The sequence below is a fragment of the Trachinotus anak genome, unplaced genomic scaffold (genome assembly GCF_046630095.1).
Source record: "Trachinotus anak isolate AG129_WGS33_773 ecotype Australia unplaced genomic scaffold, CSIRO_AGI_Tana_v1 ptg000009l, whole genome shotgun sequence".
Classification (NCBI taxonomy): Eukaryota; Metazoa; Chordata; class Actinopteri; order Carangiformes; family Carangidae; genus Trachinotus; species Trachinotus anak.
Genome location: NW_027273860.1, coordinates 12,299,826 through 12,319,012, shown reverse-complemented (window position 1 = coordinate 12,319,012; position 19,187 = coordinate 12,299,826). Strand labels below are relative to the sequence as shown.

At 40.3% G+C, this 19,187-nt stretch overlaps 1 protein-coding gene across 1 annotated transcript; it reads right to left on the bottom strand.

Moving 5' to 3' along the window:
* Positions 1-6,782: 6,782 nt before the first annotated feature.
* LOC139625419 (uncharacterized) lies at positions 6,783-11,942 on the bottom strand. The gene is made up of 6 exons (XM_071485383.1): positions 11,715-11,942; positions 9,999-10,046; positions 8,249-8,359; positions 7,787-7,900; positions 7,419-7,499; positions 6,783-7,331 (listed from the first exon to the last, which is right to left on the bottom strand). The coding sequence occupies exons 1-6, from the start codon at positions 11,835-11,837 to the stop codon at positions 7,281-7,283; spliced, it is 528 nt and encodes a 175-aa protein (XP_071341484.1). The 5' UTR covers positions 11,838-11,942; the 3' UTR covers positions 6,783-7,280.
* Positions 11,943-19,187: the final 7,245 nt, after the last annotated feature.

Sequence of the window (19,187 nt, the reverse complement as noted above, 5' to 3'; positions counted from 1 at the left end):
TGCATTACAGAATGCAACCACAAGAGGGCAATCTCTAGCAAGCTTTGGTTTTATGACCATTGAGTGAATATCAAGTTGCGGTGGACTCAAAGGATTAGAAACAAGAGAAAATTAGGTAAAAATCTGGTGAGCTGCAAGATGAACCAGTGAAGTACCAGTGTCATTTCTGCTCATGAGCCTATTTATTTCTTCACTGACCGCCACAGCAATGGCACCACTACCAAGATGAAAATGAAAAATGTTCACAAAGTAGAATAAATAAATAGGCAGGAACATACTTATATGCATACTCAAATTATACTTGATCCTTCATGTAAAAATAGATAGCACATATTTGATGTAATATCCCCAGTGGAAAGTAAAACATGAAATCCTGGTGTTGGCACAGTGCATAGGAATGCATATATTTTAGCATAGATATTTTGTTTATCTGGTTGTTGTACTTTTATTTTACCAGGGTTAATTGGTGGAATTGGTGGAAGGCTGAACTGGATTATGCAGCACATAGATATACCTTCCCACACAGAAGGTCTCCTCTGTCTCCTCGCACTTCATAATTGAGTAGCCTAGTTGAGTGGTACAGAGATGCTTGAAAGAGCTCTTTGATCCAGAGTGGCCCGGGTGTAGCTACAGTATGTGTGACCAAATGATTTATTGTCCTCTCAGGACCTCTAAAGCACCACCCGCTCTGCAGTTTTGGACTGTCCATTTATGACTTCAAAATTCAATGAGAGACCACATTGTGGGACAGACAAGACTTCTCTCTCTCTTTCTCTCTCTCTCTCTCTCTCTCTCTCTCTCTCTCTCTCTCTCTCTCTCCATAATGTTCAGAGAGAGATTTGGCCTCAAATGAAATATTAATATGTGTCTTCCCTAGCGGACACCCTCTAGACCTTATGGGACTTGGAGTTGAACTTTGGGAAGTTTACAAGCTGTGGGCACAAAAGCCACAAAAAGTTTATTTCTTCTCTTTTTTCTTTTCTTACAGCCCACATTCTTTATGTCCCACAGCCCTTCATGTCTATCCCACAGAACATTTGGTATTTCATTCTTTATCGTACACAAATGATGCTGACTGACGTCTATTTTTATGCTTTTACTGTGCAGAGCCTCATACAGATAACAGGGAGATAAGATATAGATGCGGAGGCAGTTATAGGATGAGTGATAAAGGAGAAATGAAAATGCATACAGGATTTCTCTCAGCAGTTTGTGCTACCTCATAGGACTTAATCGTTCCCAGTAATCAGAGGTCATTTGTGCCGTTTTGATCTTTTAAAATGACTTCTACATGCAACTCTGGCTGGAAAAGTGGAAGCAGGTTTCTTTTACAACCACAAGCTAAAAGCACTTTTCTCCTTATTTTTCACCAAAGATCCCTGAAGTGGTTTGTCGACTAAGAGACAATGACCTAATATGTTATGCTGCTCTTTTGCACTTATTCATAATATTTCCTGGCCCAGAGATTCCATTACTCGGCTGCCCTTGAGGAATGTAACTGAGGAATGTAGTGTTCCTTTCCACCCTTGTTTTCATCTGCAGAACATAATTGTGTCAGTTTAGAGCCTCTGTAAGTTTCACAAATGGTTATAGAGTCATTGAGGTGGTGGCTGGAGGGTGCAGTGTTATTTCCAGCCAACAATTTGTACCATCCAAGCCCATATTACCCTTTTCCAGCCTGCTCATCCCTCCCTCCCCACTCACTCTTCAGGTCTGAGGGGATATGGTGGTCACAGCCTTTGTAAGAAGTTTTCATCTTTGTGGCTCCATCAGGCTGATTGGAATTCCTTCCCTGCCTGCCTGACTCCCTGTGCTGCCTCTTCAGCTCCTCTCTCCACTGACAGCCCTGTCCACTTCACAGCCCACAGTGACCTTTGTGTCATACCAAAGAGAAAGGTGAATGAGAGAGAGAGAGAGAGAGAGAGAGAACTCACGTTTCAGACTGTTTGGCTCAGGCTGACCCAAACCTGCCTCTCATCCCATCCTTAATCCTTTGTCCTGTTTGTGCAATTTAATTCCACCAAGCCTTGAGTTCTGATTGATCAGAGATTGCTTTAGCCTAGTTGCCAGCAATCTTCTATGATTCTTTGTCTCCTTATTCCTCGAGATATATTTTGTAGAAATGCCTCTCTCTCAGTTCATTGTCAGTTCTCTCGGCCATCCTATTCTAATCTATATCTGTGAAATTGATTCACCCTGTCTGCAGGTATTCCCTTCTTAATAAATCAGCTGTCTGTGGTCCTATATAGTGGGCAGTGGGTCAAACTCAGCAATATTTTCTGCTTTAATGTAGTGAGCAGGGCAGAGATTGGCCCATGGCAGTGACTCAGCAGGCATCCATCATTTTCAGGGAGTCCTACATAGATGAATTGCATAGGTCTCATCTACGGAATTGAAAAAATCTTGCATTTTTCTTTTAGATTTTTCTTTCAATATTCTGTGTCTAAATTTTCTCTAAGCCGAGAGGCATTTATTGTCTGTGAATTAGTAATAGTGAAGAATGTGGGGACTCCTGTCAAGACTATAGTGGCCATTGGCATGTAGACTCCTTGTAAAACCCATTTTGGTGAAACTGTGATGTAGATGCTTCTATCATAACAACTGGCTGTATGACATTTTATTAAATAGTTTAAAATTGTGGGAAATATGCTTAATTACTCTCTTGAAGACAGCACTGTCAAGTCTGTCTGTTAAATTTGAAGATGGAGCCAAGGGACAGTTAGCTTAGTTTAACTTAAGGAGTGGGAACTGGGGTAAACTGGGAAATGGGTTTTGTCTGAAGATAACAGAATGTGTCTACCAGCCCTTCTAAACCTCACTACATATGTTGTGTTTCATTTGTTTAAATCCATTAAAAAGTTGAATGGGGATTTAGTTAAAGCTGAGCTACGCAGTAACTTTTTTCATCAATGGGCAAAAAATGATGGGAGATGGGAGACCTTGGCCAATCTCAAATCTTCTCAAAGAGAGAGAGAGAGCATTCTTGCTTTGTGTTTGTTGTGCACACCCCTTGAAATGCATATGTGTGAATATTGATGAGGCATTTCAGAGATGGAGAGAACTTGCTATACTTCTCCTGGACAGTTTACAGGCTGCTAACTTCATTTTCCTGTAATATTTAAATGTATTGTAGGGTTTGGTTATTTAGGTAGATTTACCATGAAAGCAGGCAATGGGTGGCTATGCTGAATGTAGCTTCTGCTGACTGTGGCCAAATGTTAAGATAAGCTAGAATAATCTCCTGATTCTAGATTCTTATTTAGGATACATAAATGGTATAAGTTTTCTCATTTTACCCTTGTCAAAAGAGTGTATTTCCCAAAATGTTGAACTATCCCTTTAAAACAAAGCAACTATTTCTCAATTCCAGATATTTTATGGTGATGAGTCATTTGTATCCAATGGAAACGATTAGTAAAATCATAGTGGTCTGTAATATATTGGTAATTATTAGCCTGCTAGCTGCAATGTACACCGTTGCATCAACATTTCACATTAACTGTGGGTTATATGGATGTCATTAGAGACTGTGACCACAAAGTTTGATTTAAATTAGATTTCAGCAGTGTCAGAAACATTTAGTTGACGTTTTAGCAACAAAATGAAGGGGTTGCAGGTGGCAGACTGCCTCTGGATGTGCAGACCAAGGCTTTGTTTATAATAGGAAGCTGACAGGGCCTGGAAAAGTCAATGGATTCTGCATTGGCCCATAAATAACACTTCTGTTGTCATACATGTTGAAAGGTCAGCAGGCTGATATATTGAGCTGACATCACAACACTTTTACTGAGGAGTTACACATATTAAACATACATCTCTGTTTCTATCCCTCTCTGCCTTTTCTCCATTAAGGCCGGAGGCATGAGACAGGGCCGGGCTGCTGTGACAGCAGTTTGAAGTTTTGACAGGCAGAGAGGGAGACTGTTTGGGGGGGGTGATGTCAGGCCAGAGAGGAGTGACATGGGGAAGACAGCCAACGCCCTGTATCTGATCTGATGGGAAGTGGCAGGAGATGAAGAGAAGGAGCCAAAGTGAGTCTGAAAGCGAGGTCATGGTCTGAGGTCAGTGGAAAGAGAATAGATGAGGAAAGCCATTTCAGGAATACTGTCCTGAGCAGGGAATACCTTGTCTTTACAGAAAGTCCTCAGTTGATACAACACCTTGTTTAGTTTCAAGATCTAATTCAAGCTGTCAGACTATAAAACAAGTTGCAAACGCCTGATTATCAAACTCACTTTATTAGGATGTGTGAATACAGTGGATGCTATAGCGGTTGCTAACATTTTTCATGAGTGAAAGAAATGTCAAATTAAAGGAAAAATTTGACACTTTATGAGATATACTTATTTCTTTTCTTGCCAGGAGTTAAAGGAAAAGAATGACACCACTCTCATGTCTGTATGCTAAATATGAAGCTATGAGCAGCTAGCTAACTTAGTCAACAAAGACTGGGAACAGGGGGAAACTGTTTCCCTGTTTCCACTGCTAATGTTAAGCTAAGTTAGCCAGCTGCTGGTAGCTTAATGGGTATCAGTCGGCAAGAAAGTGAATAAGTATATTTTCCAAAATGACAAATGTTGATTTAAAACAACTTGTACAGCTGTGTTATATTTAACCATGCTTCTCACCACTGCTCTCTCACTACTTTTCATGGTTCTAGCTATGTAGCTAGGTAGGATGATGAAATCCTCATTTTTAAATCTAACTATATTTTTTGGTATTTTGTTTCTCTAAGCCGGGGAAGAGCCATCAGTGCATACAACAGCTGATCTGTGTGGAGCTCAAGTCAGATGTGGGTGGTGATTTAGAAGTCTGGAACCATGATGCTGAATTTTCCTAAGGGTTTGTTTAAGATCTGGACAATCTGACTGCTCATGTTTACTTGGCAAACTTTTTTAGCAATGCCGTCATGCCCCCAGATGAAACAATTTTCTAGGTAAGTCTATTATTACCAATACAAATATTAGCCAAAGCCTGGCATGAGCCTAAATTATTCTTCAGATAAAACAAAAAGATTAATAGTTGAATGTACTTTCTTTAAGGACAAACCTCTCTCCACTCCTAACATAGAACTTGTTTGTGACTGTATTTTCCCACATTGCATGTTGTTTGGGGTGATATGCCCCTGTCAACAAGAAACTAATACTTATGCAGTGGTTTCTAGTGCTTGAAACGGATGTTGGCTGTAAGCCACTAACTACACATGAACCTGACTGAGCTTTTATGGGAAATCCTGACATATCACTCTGCTTTTGCCATTTCCTACCGCAATCCTATAGATTGAAGGCTTCCAAATTATTTGGTGAGTCGTGATTACCATCAGCTTTGTTCTCAAAGGGATGAGTGAACCCAAAGTGGAGTGGAAACAATGCCACACACCATTACACAACCGCAATGACTGAAACACATCTATAACGATTCCTTGCATGCTGACCACACGTGGTGACACACGTTCAGATTGAAGAGTGACTCTTGATTTAACATTTGTATCATCAGAAGAAATGGGTTTTTACGGCTGATGTATGTAGTGTCTATGTGTGTGTGTTTTCATGTGCATGGTCTGCAGCTGATACACACATTCAGACGCACTGCCTTGTTCCATCAGATCATCAAACAGGAGTTTCCCAGGATGCATTAGCCCAAGGGTACAGTCAGTCGGTGATACCCTACTGGCAGCTGTCAGAGTAAGTGTGTGTGTGTGTGCGCATGTGTGTGTGAGTGAGACAATGACAGGGGAGTGAGCTGAAGCTGTGTCCCTCTTGTTGTTTCTAAATAGAAATACAAGATCTTGGTCTTTTATCTGTGTCGCTCTTTCGGAGAAATCAAAACGGCATCCTGTGGTGGTTTGTCACCAAGACGACACCAAGACAGCTCTTAACCAGCTAATCCACATTGATGATGGGTGACCAATCCAGGACTTTACGCTTCTGTATGTTCTCCCAGAGCGAGTTGCTGAAGCATAATCAGCACCAATGATGTTTTTCAGGGAAAATGCCAAGTTTATAGATAACATTTTGTTGGGTTATTTTTTCCTTTTCTCTCTATTCGTGTCTATAGAACCAGAAAAATGACACAGAGTGTACTGCACACCTACGTCATGAGCAGAGAGCTTTCATCACTAAATGAGTGGAGGGTGAGTCATCCTATTCACTTAGATAGCCTTCTACTTTTACACAGGCTCATTTTTCTCATTACATTGCCTCATATTTGGGATTTTGTGGTGGCTTCACTTTTGGTGAGTCCGAGTACAATTTTAGGTACTCGTCACAGTAAAGTACTATTTTTCTTAGAGTTGTAACCAGGTGATTTGTATTATCTGATGTGCTGTAAATAGGTAAAGACCCAGATGCAGAACAGCCCACAAAGATCTGATTTTGTGCATATGTTGATGTAAGTTTCCTGGAAAAATACTCAGACTAAACTTCTAGTCCAGACCGTACTGTGTTTCCATTCTTGGCCAAATGAATTAAAAATGTCATATTTAAATAGACACAGTTTGACTCCTGAAACAGATGGTCTGGACTACATTTAGATTTTTTTTTTTTTTAAACACACAGAGGCTATTTGCCCCTGGCTGCTGCAGTGTAAATGGATTAGTGACCCTCTCTTAGAGAAGACCATGTACTACAGTATATGTAGCGCTTGTCATGTGTAATTAGGGACTTAGTGCTGTTTCAGTCCCCTGATACTTAATTTTATGAATCAGTCATTGGCCGTTTTGCGGAGAGAAATGTAATGTGTTTCTCTGGGAAAGAGTGAGGGAAAGACTGAGCTGCTACAAGAACTGTTATACAATTTAATGTCTTAATGGAGCTGAGAGTGTAAAAACTATTATCCAATTTTATAGAGAAGGCTCCAGTGGAGAATAAAGTGCATAATATTTAAAGACCTTAACACCATATGTCTCTACTAAACTTTGTTTGAAATCTGATACAACAACACACAAAATAATTCTGCAAAAATATACCCCCAATCTTCATAAGGAATCTGTGATTAAATAGGTTACAGCAAAATGTCAGAGTAGAATATTATTATGGGATCTTTTGTGATAACATGCAGGAATATATTAGAAACCTAAAATAGTATATATAAAAAGTAAGTGCAGACTGGCTGATAAATGTAAGATAGCTTACAGCTGAAACAGTAATGGTGGACACACATCAAAATAAACATCAAAGCTGTTATTCCAAATATCAGATTTTCACACCAATCTTCAGTTTGTTTACATGTTTTTTGGTAAAATGTGAAGAAGGAACATTTTATTTTGCAGCACTTGTCTTCTATATGCTTCTTTTAGCTCTGTTGTTCTGGTCTTCGTTCTGTGGATCTCCCTGGAGAGAACAAAAACACATCATGTAAATATGCATCAAGTGTAGTACATTCGTGTGTAGGAGAGTAAACATCATATAATGGCTCACCAGGACAGAGAAAGCCCCAGAACGACCTGACTTCCCCTTCTTGGGTGGGTCAGGCTTCACCTGTCTCCTTGCTCTGGTGATCTGGAAGTGAAAACCCATTCATGACAGTGTTAGTCCTTTACAAATGTGACATTTTTTGGGAGGATATAAACTTTTTTTTTTCAGCTTGCAGAATGAGATCATGCCAAAAGCTTTCCTTTAAAAGACATTGCCTGATAACAAAAATCCATTTAAACAAACAGATTACATTGGCAAGTGCACCAAACTGATCCAATAAAACCAGGTAATGTGGCCTTATAACTCTGCTTGCACATCCGGCCTCACTACCCCAGCTGTTGCTCTGCTCAGGGGTTGCCATGGAGACTTACCTGTAGGGGGGTGGATTTGTTGTTATTGCTAAGGAGGGAGAAGGAGCCGACGCGGGATATACGCTTCTTTTTCTTAGTCCCAGCTTGAACCAAGTGTCGCCTGGACCTATCAGCCTAAGAAACCATAGACACAGTGATTATTATCTCTCGATGCATACTGTACCCACATTTGTGATTGGTTTGAATCCACTAAATTGAATTTGGAAAAGACACACATTTCCCAGCCCTTGCTTTTGGTGTGCTCTTAGTGTAGTACTATTCTAACATAAATGTTCTTACATGGTACTCTTATAAATTCAGTGAGCAAATAATGTGGTTTCAGCCCTCCTGGATTTATAAAGTATGACTAAAACTTCACTGGACCTTGGGCAGCAGCAGCCACCGCTGTAAACCAGTCCTCACCTCCCCCATGTTCGGCTTTTGCTCACTCTGACTCCTGTGTGACTAACAAGAGTGGTTTACCTGGATGAGAGCGTTAGGGAAGCCTTTGACAGAGACGGCCCCGGGCAGGCTGGAGTGACTCAGGTGGGTGGGGCCCCTCCGCTCCAACTGTCTCTTACGTCTGAACAAAACCTACAAGGATGAGACAGTCACAACCACATCCACAACCACAGAGGGAAACAACAACTCGTCAACTGCATGTCTCTGTGTGTGGTAAGGTGCATCAATGTGAGCTGGATACTGAGTGTATTTTGTTTTCTCTCTTATTCTCTGTTTGCCCCTTCACTTTCTCATCCTGTCCTGTCTCATCCTGCTCTATCCTGCTCTGTCCCATCCTCCTCATATTTTGTCTCCCCTGTTTTATTGGCAAACTCTAGCATTAAGAGGAGGAAACTGCAAAATTATTACAGTCAGTGACCCCACCGTTTCCTGCATTTCTCATTGATCTGCCCATAAACAAAGCACTGCTATTGATTCACTCGTTTCCCTAATAAATGGACTGTCACTTTGAGAAACAACAGGTTTCAGTTTGCAAGTTAGGATTTTGTGGTAAATTTATAATAGTACAGGGCCTTGACTCCATGAGTGCTTTTATTCCCCACCTCCCCAAGTTATATAAGTGTGGAAATTAAAAGGTTGTTTCCACCAGTAACTTCCTTCCTATCTCTTTTTCCATTCTGTTGAAACGAAGACAACTACATCAGCTACAAAATATTTGCCTCGGAATCATTTCGGATGCCACTGAAAGTGCTCGCAGTGATTGCTGTTGACCTACATTTTGATGATTGTTTCAGTTTTCAGTCTTGAGGGATGGAATATTTTAGAAGTGGCTGTGGCACAACAGCTGTACAGTTTAGAGAGAGGAGATAATTGCAATGTGGACGTGCTATCATATTGTTTCTGTAGGTGCAGCTGCGGGGAAACATACATTGTGAGTAATGGACTAACTTGTGCAGTTTCTCCCAGCAAATTCAAGCTTTGTCACAATAAGATCATATCACCATTGGAATCATTAACATAGTCATCTAATTATTTAACAACCATCTTCCCCTATCCCCTCTTTTGTTTTCTGTCTTTCTGATACCATGGCACCTTTTCACTTATCTTATACCTGCTGTCAGTGGTGGATATTGATATGGGCGATATGGTCAGCCGCCCAGGACAGCATCTCACAAGATCATCTCTGGACCTCAGGTCTCCCTACTAGAGCAGGGGATCCATCTAATAGCGCACAACTAATGTAATTAGTAGGCTAAAGTCACTCACACCACGAATTGCTTCCAAATAAAGCACATTTCATTTATAATATTGTGAATACAGGCCTATAGTTTGACATACATGTAATTTTTTTGGGTTGTGTGAAATCATTAAATATAATACAAAATGAATCTGCACACCAAGGTCAATTGGTTTAGTCTTGACTCTTGGTTGATGGTGTGTTGACGAAATGCAATATTGTAATTATTTGATTCTCCTAAGTGTGTTATTCTATTTGTGTGATGAAGGATTTGTGCAATTTAGAAATTTAATTCTCTATTTCTCTATTTGTATTTTATTTTATTATACAAATTTATTTGTATTCTTGTTACTTTTTGTATTTATGATTATTTATATTTTTGGTATTATAACTGTACATGTTACGTCTGTGTGGTTCTCGAAGTTCTGATGTTTAATAAAAAGTTTGTTTGTGCAGAACGGTGTTTTTAGCTGGGTGGAGACAACAAAACTGTATGTGTGTGTAAAGGAGTAAAGTATAATCGGTGGCACATACCAGTCCTTCAGTTAATGGTAGCGCCCTCTGCTGCATCTGATCATCATACTGAGAAAAGGAGAAGCGGGTTAATGATTGGTGTATTTATCCTTTTCAGTACACAAGAGGATTTACATTACAGCATAATTAATGTCATCACAGTGAGCTGTCAGTTGTGAATTGTTTCACAGAAAGACATTAACAGATATTCCTGCTTCCAACTTCATTTAGTTTCATGGTGTGAAGGTACTCCACTGACACACACACACACACACACACACACACACACAAACAAAATGAATAATTCTTCAGCACCCAAGTCAGCAAACATTGCAGCATTTCTCATTGAAGGCTATAGGTATGATCTCCTGGATCTTGACCACCTCATAAAATCAAGCTGTATGTTTTGTATGTGTGTGGGTGGGGTTAGGATGCACATCGAAACCTACCACAGTCCATTTGGCTTTCTGCTGTTGTGCACATTGCGTGATGACGACTCCCATAAATTACTTATTTCATGTATTCCAACACAAGTGACCTTGGTGGAAGAGGCAAACCCAAGTAAACTAAACCAAATGGAGCAAATTTAGCCTCTTAAAAGATGCTGCCTCTGGTATTAGTTAGTTTCCCACCACATTTGAAGCTTATAATTGCGCATGCTGTAATTACATTACAAATAACTGCTGCAGAAGAGCACATATGTGGCACAAACTCCCTCAGATGGAACAGAATTCCCAACTCAGTGTCTTTCATGTGTGGGTGAAAATCCTCCCATCTCCTCCTGCAGCTGTCGAATCCGTTGTCCAGATGAGGATGATTACTTTGGACAGAACATGAGGACTGTCCACAGAAAAATGCTTAACCACAAGTTAAAAGTATAACAGCCGGTAGCCACATGAAGGATTTTGTTCCACAGAAAGGTATATTTTTGGTGCAGAGGCATTATGGCTGTAAAAACCATTACAATGAGACTTTGTTTCTGTTAGAAAGGGGGAAAAAAATTATATGTCTCCGCAGGTCAGGGTTAGACTGTACACGTCTCCTACCATCCTGAAACACACTTGACCACTATTATCGTCACAGCAGCCACTTTCGAAGGAGTCAGAATGAATTTACATTTTACATTCCAGCAGAGTTACTGGCTTCCTTTGACCCACGCTTCTGTCCACACACTGACCACACTGTGTCTGAGCAAACACTAACTAAATCAGTATGTGACTGCTCATCTGGACTTAAACTGAAAGCACAGACCTTAAAGATGATTAATTGTTTCATGGGGTGATGTGTCCTGAAAGACTTCACTTATTAAATCTATGTAATCTATCCAACACTGATGAAATGAGATTGACAGATTTAAAAGTTTTGAGTCAGTGGAAATGTAGATTTTAGTTACAAATAGGATAAGAATGTATCAACTATTTTGTACATTCACTGTACTATTTAAAAAAAAAAATATAACATACAATTTCCTGAGAGATGTATCATCACTTTTAGCTGCCAGCTCACATCACATTAATGTCCTTTAGCATTCTTGTTGGAGAAAATAATTCATATTCTTTTCACTTTCATTTGAGAGAAGGGTTAGTTATTATGTAGTTTAGTCTGAGCAAACAACATTTAAATAGACTCAAACACGCTGCACTTACCCCTCTGGTGTCACAGCAGATGATGACAGATACATAATGAACACCCTTGTCCTTCTCTAACTATCACCTCTATTAGAAGTGCGTCTCTTACCTGTCCGTCTGCGGTCTGTCCACTGACACACAGCTCTCCCTGAGTCGCTCCTGAGCAGTCGAGGGCGTGTGACAGCAGGCTTGCCTGCAGGCAGAGCACGCACAGCCAGATAGCAAACCCCATGATCCAAGCGAGAACTAGAACTAGACTGCTCCCAGCCCCTGTCAGCTCCCTGTTTTATACTCTCGGCTCTGCTAATGGGGAACAGATGCAGGGGAACGGGAGGCCATGTCAGCTTCACGCAGACAAACAGCCCACCACAAGCCTGTGCTTTGCGCCAACCAGTGGCCTGCGGTCCTGCAGAAACATGTCAGACATCTTGAGGGGCCTCCCCTTTAAAAAACCATCTCCCCCTACCCAACTACTCCATCCCAAAGAGCAGTATGAAGGCCATTTTCCACTTATGCCTGCATGGTAACTCCTGCCAAAACCGAGTGTGTGAGTGCTTGTGTGTGTGTGTGTGAAAGAGAGTGAAGAGAGAGAGGAAACTTATGTTGTCAAACTTCTGTACATAACGAATGAAAAATTGGTGGTTTGGTTCTTGTAATGTTGCGAAGAAATGCTGCATTATGTTGTGAATTTGTCTCCTGGCTCAGTGTTGATGAATCTCTTTCCTTGTGCTTTCAAAATGTACAGTGACTGCACTGATCCAAACACTTCTGTTAGAATTACAGTAATTACTCCTCAGTAGACTTCTCGGTGGACTATACAGCAGCCATCAAAGCTGTCAATTCATCTTTCAGACTGAGGACTACTGTTTGCTGAACTCTGGTAAAGGAGATAAAAAATCGTGAGAAGTGTCTTGTGGTTTAGGGAAACAACTTGTGATCCTTTGTGAAGTAAATGGCTGAAAAATAGAGAGAAACTTTGCTTGTGTGCCTTTAAGTTGTATAGTATGTTTTACATTATCTGGCAAACATGTTGAGGGGGGTTGTTGTGCCTCTGTGGTGAGTTTATAAGGCCTTTAAAGTATAGCACACCATAAAGAATGCATTTCCTGATGGGGCACATTGTACATGAATAGGCACCTTGTCTCAAGGTGTATTACAGGATGGAAAGAATGAGTGGGAGCGAGAGAGAGGAGAATCAGGTCTAATGTCTTCAAGCCTCAGGCTCCTGGTCAAAGAGGAACTACCCACCACTAGAACTGGAAACAAGCACTGCTGTGAAAACTGCAGAAATAACTAAGTTTCATTTCCGGTCCAAGACAAGCCCATATACCACTTTCCTGTCTTCCAGCATATCAGTAACATATGTGGCTTCTTAATCTTGAAATGTTTGTGTAAAAGCTGTGAAATCATCTGTAATGTCTCTGACAATTTCCCAGTGAGTCACATTTTGAGTGCAACATGGTTATTCATCTTCATTCCCATCCAACCTCCCCCTCCCTCCTTTTTTTTTCAGAGACATGTTCGACACTTTGGAGGAACTGCTGTTGCAAACATCTCCCCAGAGGTTCAGCGAGACCACTGGCTAGACAGCTGCAGGCTAATGATGTGAATTGATGGAGGGGATGTTTAGTCAGGAGACAAGAGAAGGGAAGAGTGAAAAATGATCTCAAAACAGCAAGCCCTGCTTTACTTGGCAGCCCACCCAAAATGGACTCAAGTCTACAAGTGGACAAAACATGGCAGCCATTTTAGCAGAAAGACCAAGCAAGTCATTTCATTGTTATTCCTACTGAGATTCACAGTCGGTGCTTTAGTTTAAGAAAACATCAGGTGACTTCTTGTAAGACAAGTCGAAATCATGTTACCAAGGTTGCAAGTTTACATTAACCTCACACAAACCATGATGTGGTCATGTAAAGAACAGTAATAATAGCGAGGGAGGGTTCTTTCATGTCCAAATGTCTGTTATTCACTCTACACTTTCAAGTTTAAAGTAACTTTTTGAAGCATCTCAGGGAGCTAACTGTATAAAATTGCTATGCAGAGCCATTCACAGCATTCGGCCCTCCCCTGCCTCCCTTCGGGAAGTGTCATTCATCAGCGGCTCTGCTTTGAGCTGCCGCCAGTGTCTGAGGATGATGCTCTATGCTGTTGACCTTGTGAAAGAAACACTTTTTTCCCCCTCTCTGAACACTGTGTGACCAGAAATGAGCAGACAGGTAATCTGTGACACATAAATACTTGTAGAAATATGTTTGTGTGTGAGCGAGGGTAAGCAACAAAGTTGTTTGGCAGCAGCATGACCAATGAGAGAAAACGGGAAATGTGATTTAGTAGACAACATCTGGATTAGGACACATGACTCATGACGTAATGGATGTTTTGGATTATGTAACTAAAAACATCAACTCAATTACTGCTCTATTTGTTATAGGGCTAGTTCACCAAAATTACAGAAAAAAAACCCATAACATTTTCTCACTGAATTCCAGTGGTATGTATCAGTGGAGATAGATTTAGTTTTATTTGCTTCACCCAGGCCATAATAAGATGCATCCAGATAAAAAACCAGTAAAACAACAGTCAGTTATCCTTGTTATGCATCAAGATGAGTCCTCGGTTTGGCAAACCATACTCAGTCATGCTCTAAATAGTAAATAGCCTACCACTTTTTAATCATGACTGTGAGTTATTGCAATCACTGTTGTATGTGTGTGTTACAGATGAAAAGACCTCCCATGTACAGGAAGGGTAATGAATGAACAGTGTGTATGTCTGTTGGGTTATGTAGATATAACCTCTGTCTGAGAAATGAGACACTGACACTCATACATCCCCCCGTCCCTCGTCTCTGTACGACTGGACAGGCTTTAAGGGTGGACTGCAAATTAATACTCCTCTATACAGCACATTCTCTTCTGCTTTTTCTATGAGGCTGCTCTGGTAACAGCTTTGTTAAAGGTGTGAAGGAGAAAAAAGCAAGGAAGCTTTCAATCCTCTCATGTGGAAACAACGGCAGAAGCCAAGGACGAGGCTGAGGAAAAACAGGATGGCTGCTCTGCAATTTGTGTGTTTGTCATTGAACAAAGAGGGATTATTGTCTGGCCTCTTATATTTCACTTTCCGTTCATGTGTCCTTGGCTATTTGAGCATTAGCATGCTCACACGGAGGAGTGCTCATTTGACTCTAAGAGAATCTTAAATATAACATCAGTTACCAACATAATTTGTCTTTAATCTTACATCTGTACCCACTCTGCCACCCCATGGTATTTCACAGAATAAAAAGGCACTCAGTGATCACAGCCCTCATTTTCCCACACTAGACAGATGAAATACTGCCTTATTCCAGCAGCAGTCGCTTTGATCCATCTACAAATTACCATAACTTATCAATTTAGACATCAAAGCTCCCAGGAAGAGAAAACATTCACTTTGTACATAATCAATTAGATCATAAGTCAGTATAGTCGGTTGCCCTGTGACGTCTCAAATGAATCAACACAGACACACATGGCTTTGAAAAAGTAGGAAACTCTTCTATATTACTCCACAAAGGCATGAAAATAGGCCAGGTGCAGATTCAAACATTAGTCTATATCAAGAAACTGGCACACTGCTGAAACGATGTTGCTCTGCTGCTCTTGTTTACATTAGGATTTGTTGGATCAAAGCCTTTCGATTACTTTGAAATGAATTTTTTGAGGGTGTGAAACTGTTAAATGCGGATGCCATAACTCATTTTGAGGATGTAAAGATTGGCTTTCCAGTATTAACGTTTGTTGACAGACTCAGTGTAGGTTGAAAGAGAGAGCCACTCTAAAACGTTTCACCACAGTAGACAGAAGGTAGGTTTCACAATGCACCTTCCACTTTGGGATCATCTTTTAAATTAGGCTTTTTTTGTGGCACATTCCCACAGCTACACACACACTGAAACACTCTTTCATCTGAAAACTGCGAGAACTATACACAATTATTTATAACTTCAATAATTTACAACTGAAAAAACACTGATGCAACTTATAGAAATGTCAACATTAAGTGAAATATATAAATCTCTTCTCAATCATTAAAATAAGTCAGCAACTTTTACTAATGTATGTGAAGCAGACCTGCACTATATGCAGGTCATTTAATGGTATCCTTTGATGGCCTTTTTGCTTGAAGAAGAATCAGTAGGTCTCTTGGGCTTACTTGGCGCCATTTCATTGCATTTGGAAGGTTCTGCTTGCAGGTGAGGCCATGAAAGCCTTAAGATGAATAGATTTCACTTACTTTGACTGGTCAGCTCAGATTAGGTCATCTCACACAGAGATGAGATGGCATTTCGGACAACAGGCAAATATCTGTGTTAGCTTTGACATATCTGTATATTCTTTTTACAGTGGGTTTGATATCAATTGATTATTTCTTGACATGTTTTAGAAATAATATAAAAATATAGTGAAAATGAACGTATCCCATCCTGAGGGTATGACTGCATTAGGGGTTGTTAAAAAGTTGGGAAATTAGAGTAATTTCCTACGTATAAGTCTAACATCATTATCACCACACCCTAGCCATTGTTCATTCAGGCAGACTCCTAAACATGATGTCATGAGTGTCACACGTAGCACGGGTCATGCCCTCTCACTATCTCTCATTTATATCCCATCCTCTCTCTGCTCTGGTTACCATGGCAGCAATGAGTTGGATTCAAACAATGCCACATAGGGCTGAAGCCTTTGATGAGAGGAGAGAGCCAAGCATATGTGTATCTGGGCGAGACAAGGTGTGAACACGCTCAGTCTCGCATGAATGATGTTGTACATCTTTCTCCAGCTTCAGCCACATATGCATCATCCCATACATGCCATAATCATGTGCAGAGGCATTCATTGTTCAGAGGGAGATAGGAACTGAAATCCTGTTCTTGTCTTTGTGAAGACAAGGTATGAATTAAAACCTAAATTATATTACTTGACTGCAGACATTAGACCCTTTGGCTTTTTTTTTTTTTTTTTTAACTGAAAAGGTGACTTTTTGTCTTATACCAAATGTCACGTCTTGTGTTGATGTTAGGACTTGTCCTTCTGTTTGCCACTAAAATCTTTGCATCTTACAGGTGTTGATAATCAGTAACAAACCTTTTGATTCCTCAGAGTGGGAAAGCAAAGATGTTAGCAGATCTTTATCATGGTAGAAATCATTGTTATAGTTCCTGGTATTCATGTGTGCACATGTTGTCGCACTAATTACTTGCATATGTAGTAAGTGGTGCATATATATAAACAACAGCGCTCAGTTACAGAAAACAATAATTAATCATAGTATTATGTAGAAATCTTTACATATCTAGCAACTAAGAAAGCTAGTAAAAACGATCCGCTATCTAACAACAGAAGAGACATATGACGAAATGTTTTGACCTTCGGGGGGCATCACATCATTGGCATATTATTTCATCATAGGTTTATATAGCAAATGTCTTGTTTGTATGTATGCTTACTTACACATCTAGCAAACACTAGCCAGCAGCACTAACAGTGTTTGTGGTCACCTGGCTCAAGTTCAATATTCACTTTTAGCTTTGTTTTTGGTCTCCACCAGCTCCTGAGATAGATATCTGGCGGCTAACTATGTTCGTCTCCTGTTTGGTGCTGAGCAGGTTTATCAGAGCTTTTTAGCTGCTACCAGCTGCAGTTGGAGATGATGCTGATGAGAGTGGTGACTGAACCAAAACAGTTAGGTGAAAGATGCTAAAACGATCTGTCCAGCTAAGGAAATCTGCAAAAATCTGGTGATAATTCTTTGTGGATTTGTCATTATGAGTGACCCCTGTTGCATTACGCATGGTAATTTTTCATCATTTAACTGATAATTATATGCTTTGAGCTAGCAAATGGAATTGTGGGAAGTAATCATTATTTGGACTAGATGATAGGAGATACAATGTGTTGAAGCGATTTCATGAATTCACGTACATTTCTTCAGATTGCTGGGTTCATTCATTGGCTGCTGAAATCATAGTGTGGGCTGAAGGGCTGATTTGCTGGTAGTATGAGTAAACAAGAAGTGATGCTAAATCTCAGACCTTTTACAGAAATGTCTTTCAGAGCTGAGTGGCTTGAAACAAAAACACCTCCTGTGTAAACAGCTGTGGCTAAACTGGGCTGGAGAAAACTATTGGCAAGCAAACCGGGAAGTGGAGTGGCTGGCAAATTTACTCTCACTCATCCACGTTTGTGAAGTATTCTCCGGAAGGGAGGGGGTTAGCAGGCTTCTGTGCTGTGTGACTAATATAGTCTGGAAGGAGATTGACCAGACTGTCAATATGTTGTGGTTTCTAAACACTGGATGGGAAAAGAATTAGTTTGGGACGACTGGAGGCTCAAAGGAACATCTTAAAGTATGAGTGCTGATCTAAAAAGCTTTTCATAGTATGGGAAAAACAACCTCAAATGGGAACTGGCCAGAAAATAAAGAACAACATTCAGACTCTGAGAAGCTTTAAAGCCACAGCCCAGCATTCCCCTCAGGAAAACCCAACCTCCGGATGTCCAGACAGTTACACTTTACCATCCACAAACTGCCATGTTCATGTCTTGCATTTTTGTTTGTGTTCAAATGCAAATCAGTCTTAATGAACATCTGCTCTGAGGGTATTCTGCGGCGCATGAGCGAACTGGTTCCATCTTTCTTTCCCTGCTTGCACCACTATACCGCACTAACAGCCATTACTGTAGTTGTGTATAGTGTGTCCAGGAGATAAAGCAGTTGTTTTCCATTATAGATGTGATTTTCCTCAGCTCCTGCTTTAACTCATTACTCAACCCAGAGGACAATTAGTGCTTGTTTATTAGCTATAACAGGGGAAATTGCTTCATGACTCCCCTCCATCACTGAAGCCCCATCCACCAGATTTCTGAAATGCATTTATCAAATGTAAAAATATCACATCCAACTAGATATTTATGAAATGTAAAAATATTGAATGTGAAACAAGCTTATCTTTTTTTCCTTATTCCTATGACATAATAAATTTTCTTCCCCTTACTCCTCACTGTGAATAACAGCACAATGCATGGAGTGACTCACTGTGTTTGTTTGGTGTTTGTGATGCTTTGTTTCCAATACTGCAATGGCCACTTATGGGCAATTAGTCATGCTGAGTAGGCAGAGGCTTCACCTCCACCTCGTCACTGACAAACACAAGACAATGTATGTTTAAATGGAATAAGCTTAGCCGCTGAAGACTGAACAAGCCGACATTAGCAGAGGGAGAGAAATATAGTGCTCATCCTAACATTAGCAGATAGAAAGCAGAGGGCTTATCACACACATTATTGTGGGATTAAAAGCAGGATCTTAAATCTAAAATCAATACTCCGACCCTGAGGTCTGTGGTATCTCAGACCTTTAATGCTTTGATACATGAGTAAATTACAACAAATCATGTATTTTACTAATTGTATTACAATGATTGAGAAATAACAACATTCTTTACGGACTTGTTCAGCATCTGGCTCACTGCTTTATAACCGCTTCCATTTTATAGGGTTAATCACATACGATTCTACGTAAGAGAGATCAGTCTTTT

Excerpts from the sequence above, each read along its gene's own strand:
- LOC139625419 (XM_071485383.1), bottom strand. The coding sequence starts at position 11,837 with ATGGGGTTTGCTATCTGGCTGTGCGTGCTCTGCCTGCAGGCAAGCCTG. Across the intron at positions 7,500-7,786 it reads ACAAATCCACCCCCCTACAG|ATCACCAGAGCAAGGAGACA; the intron begins GTAAGTCTCCAT and ends TTTCACTTCCAG. Across the intron at positions 7,332-7,418 it reads CTGGGGCTTTCTCTGTCCTG|GGAGATCCACAGAACGAAGA; the intron begins GTGAGCCATTAT and ends TGTTCTCTCCAG.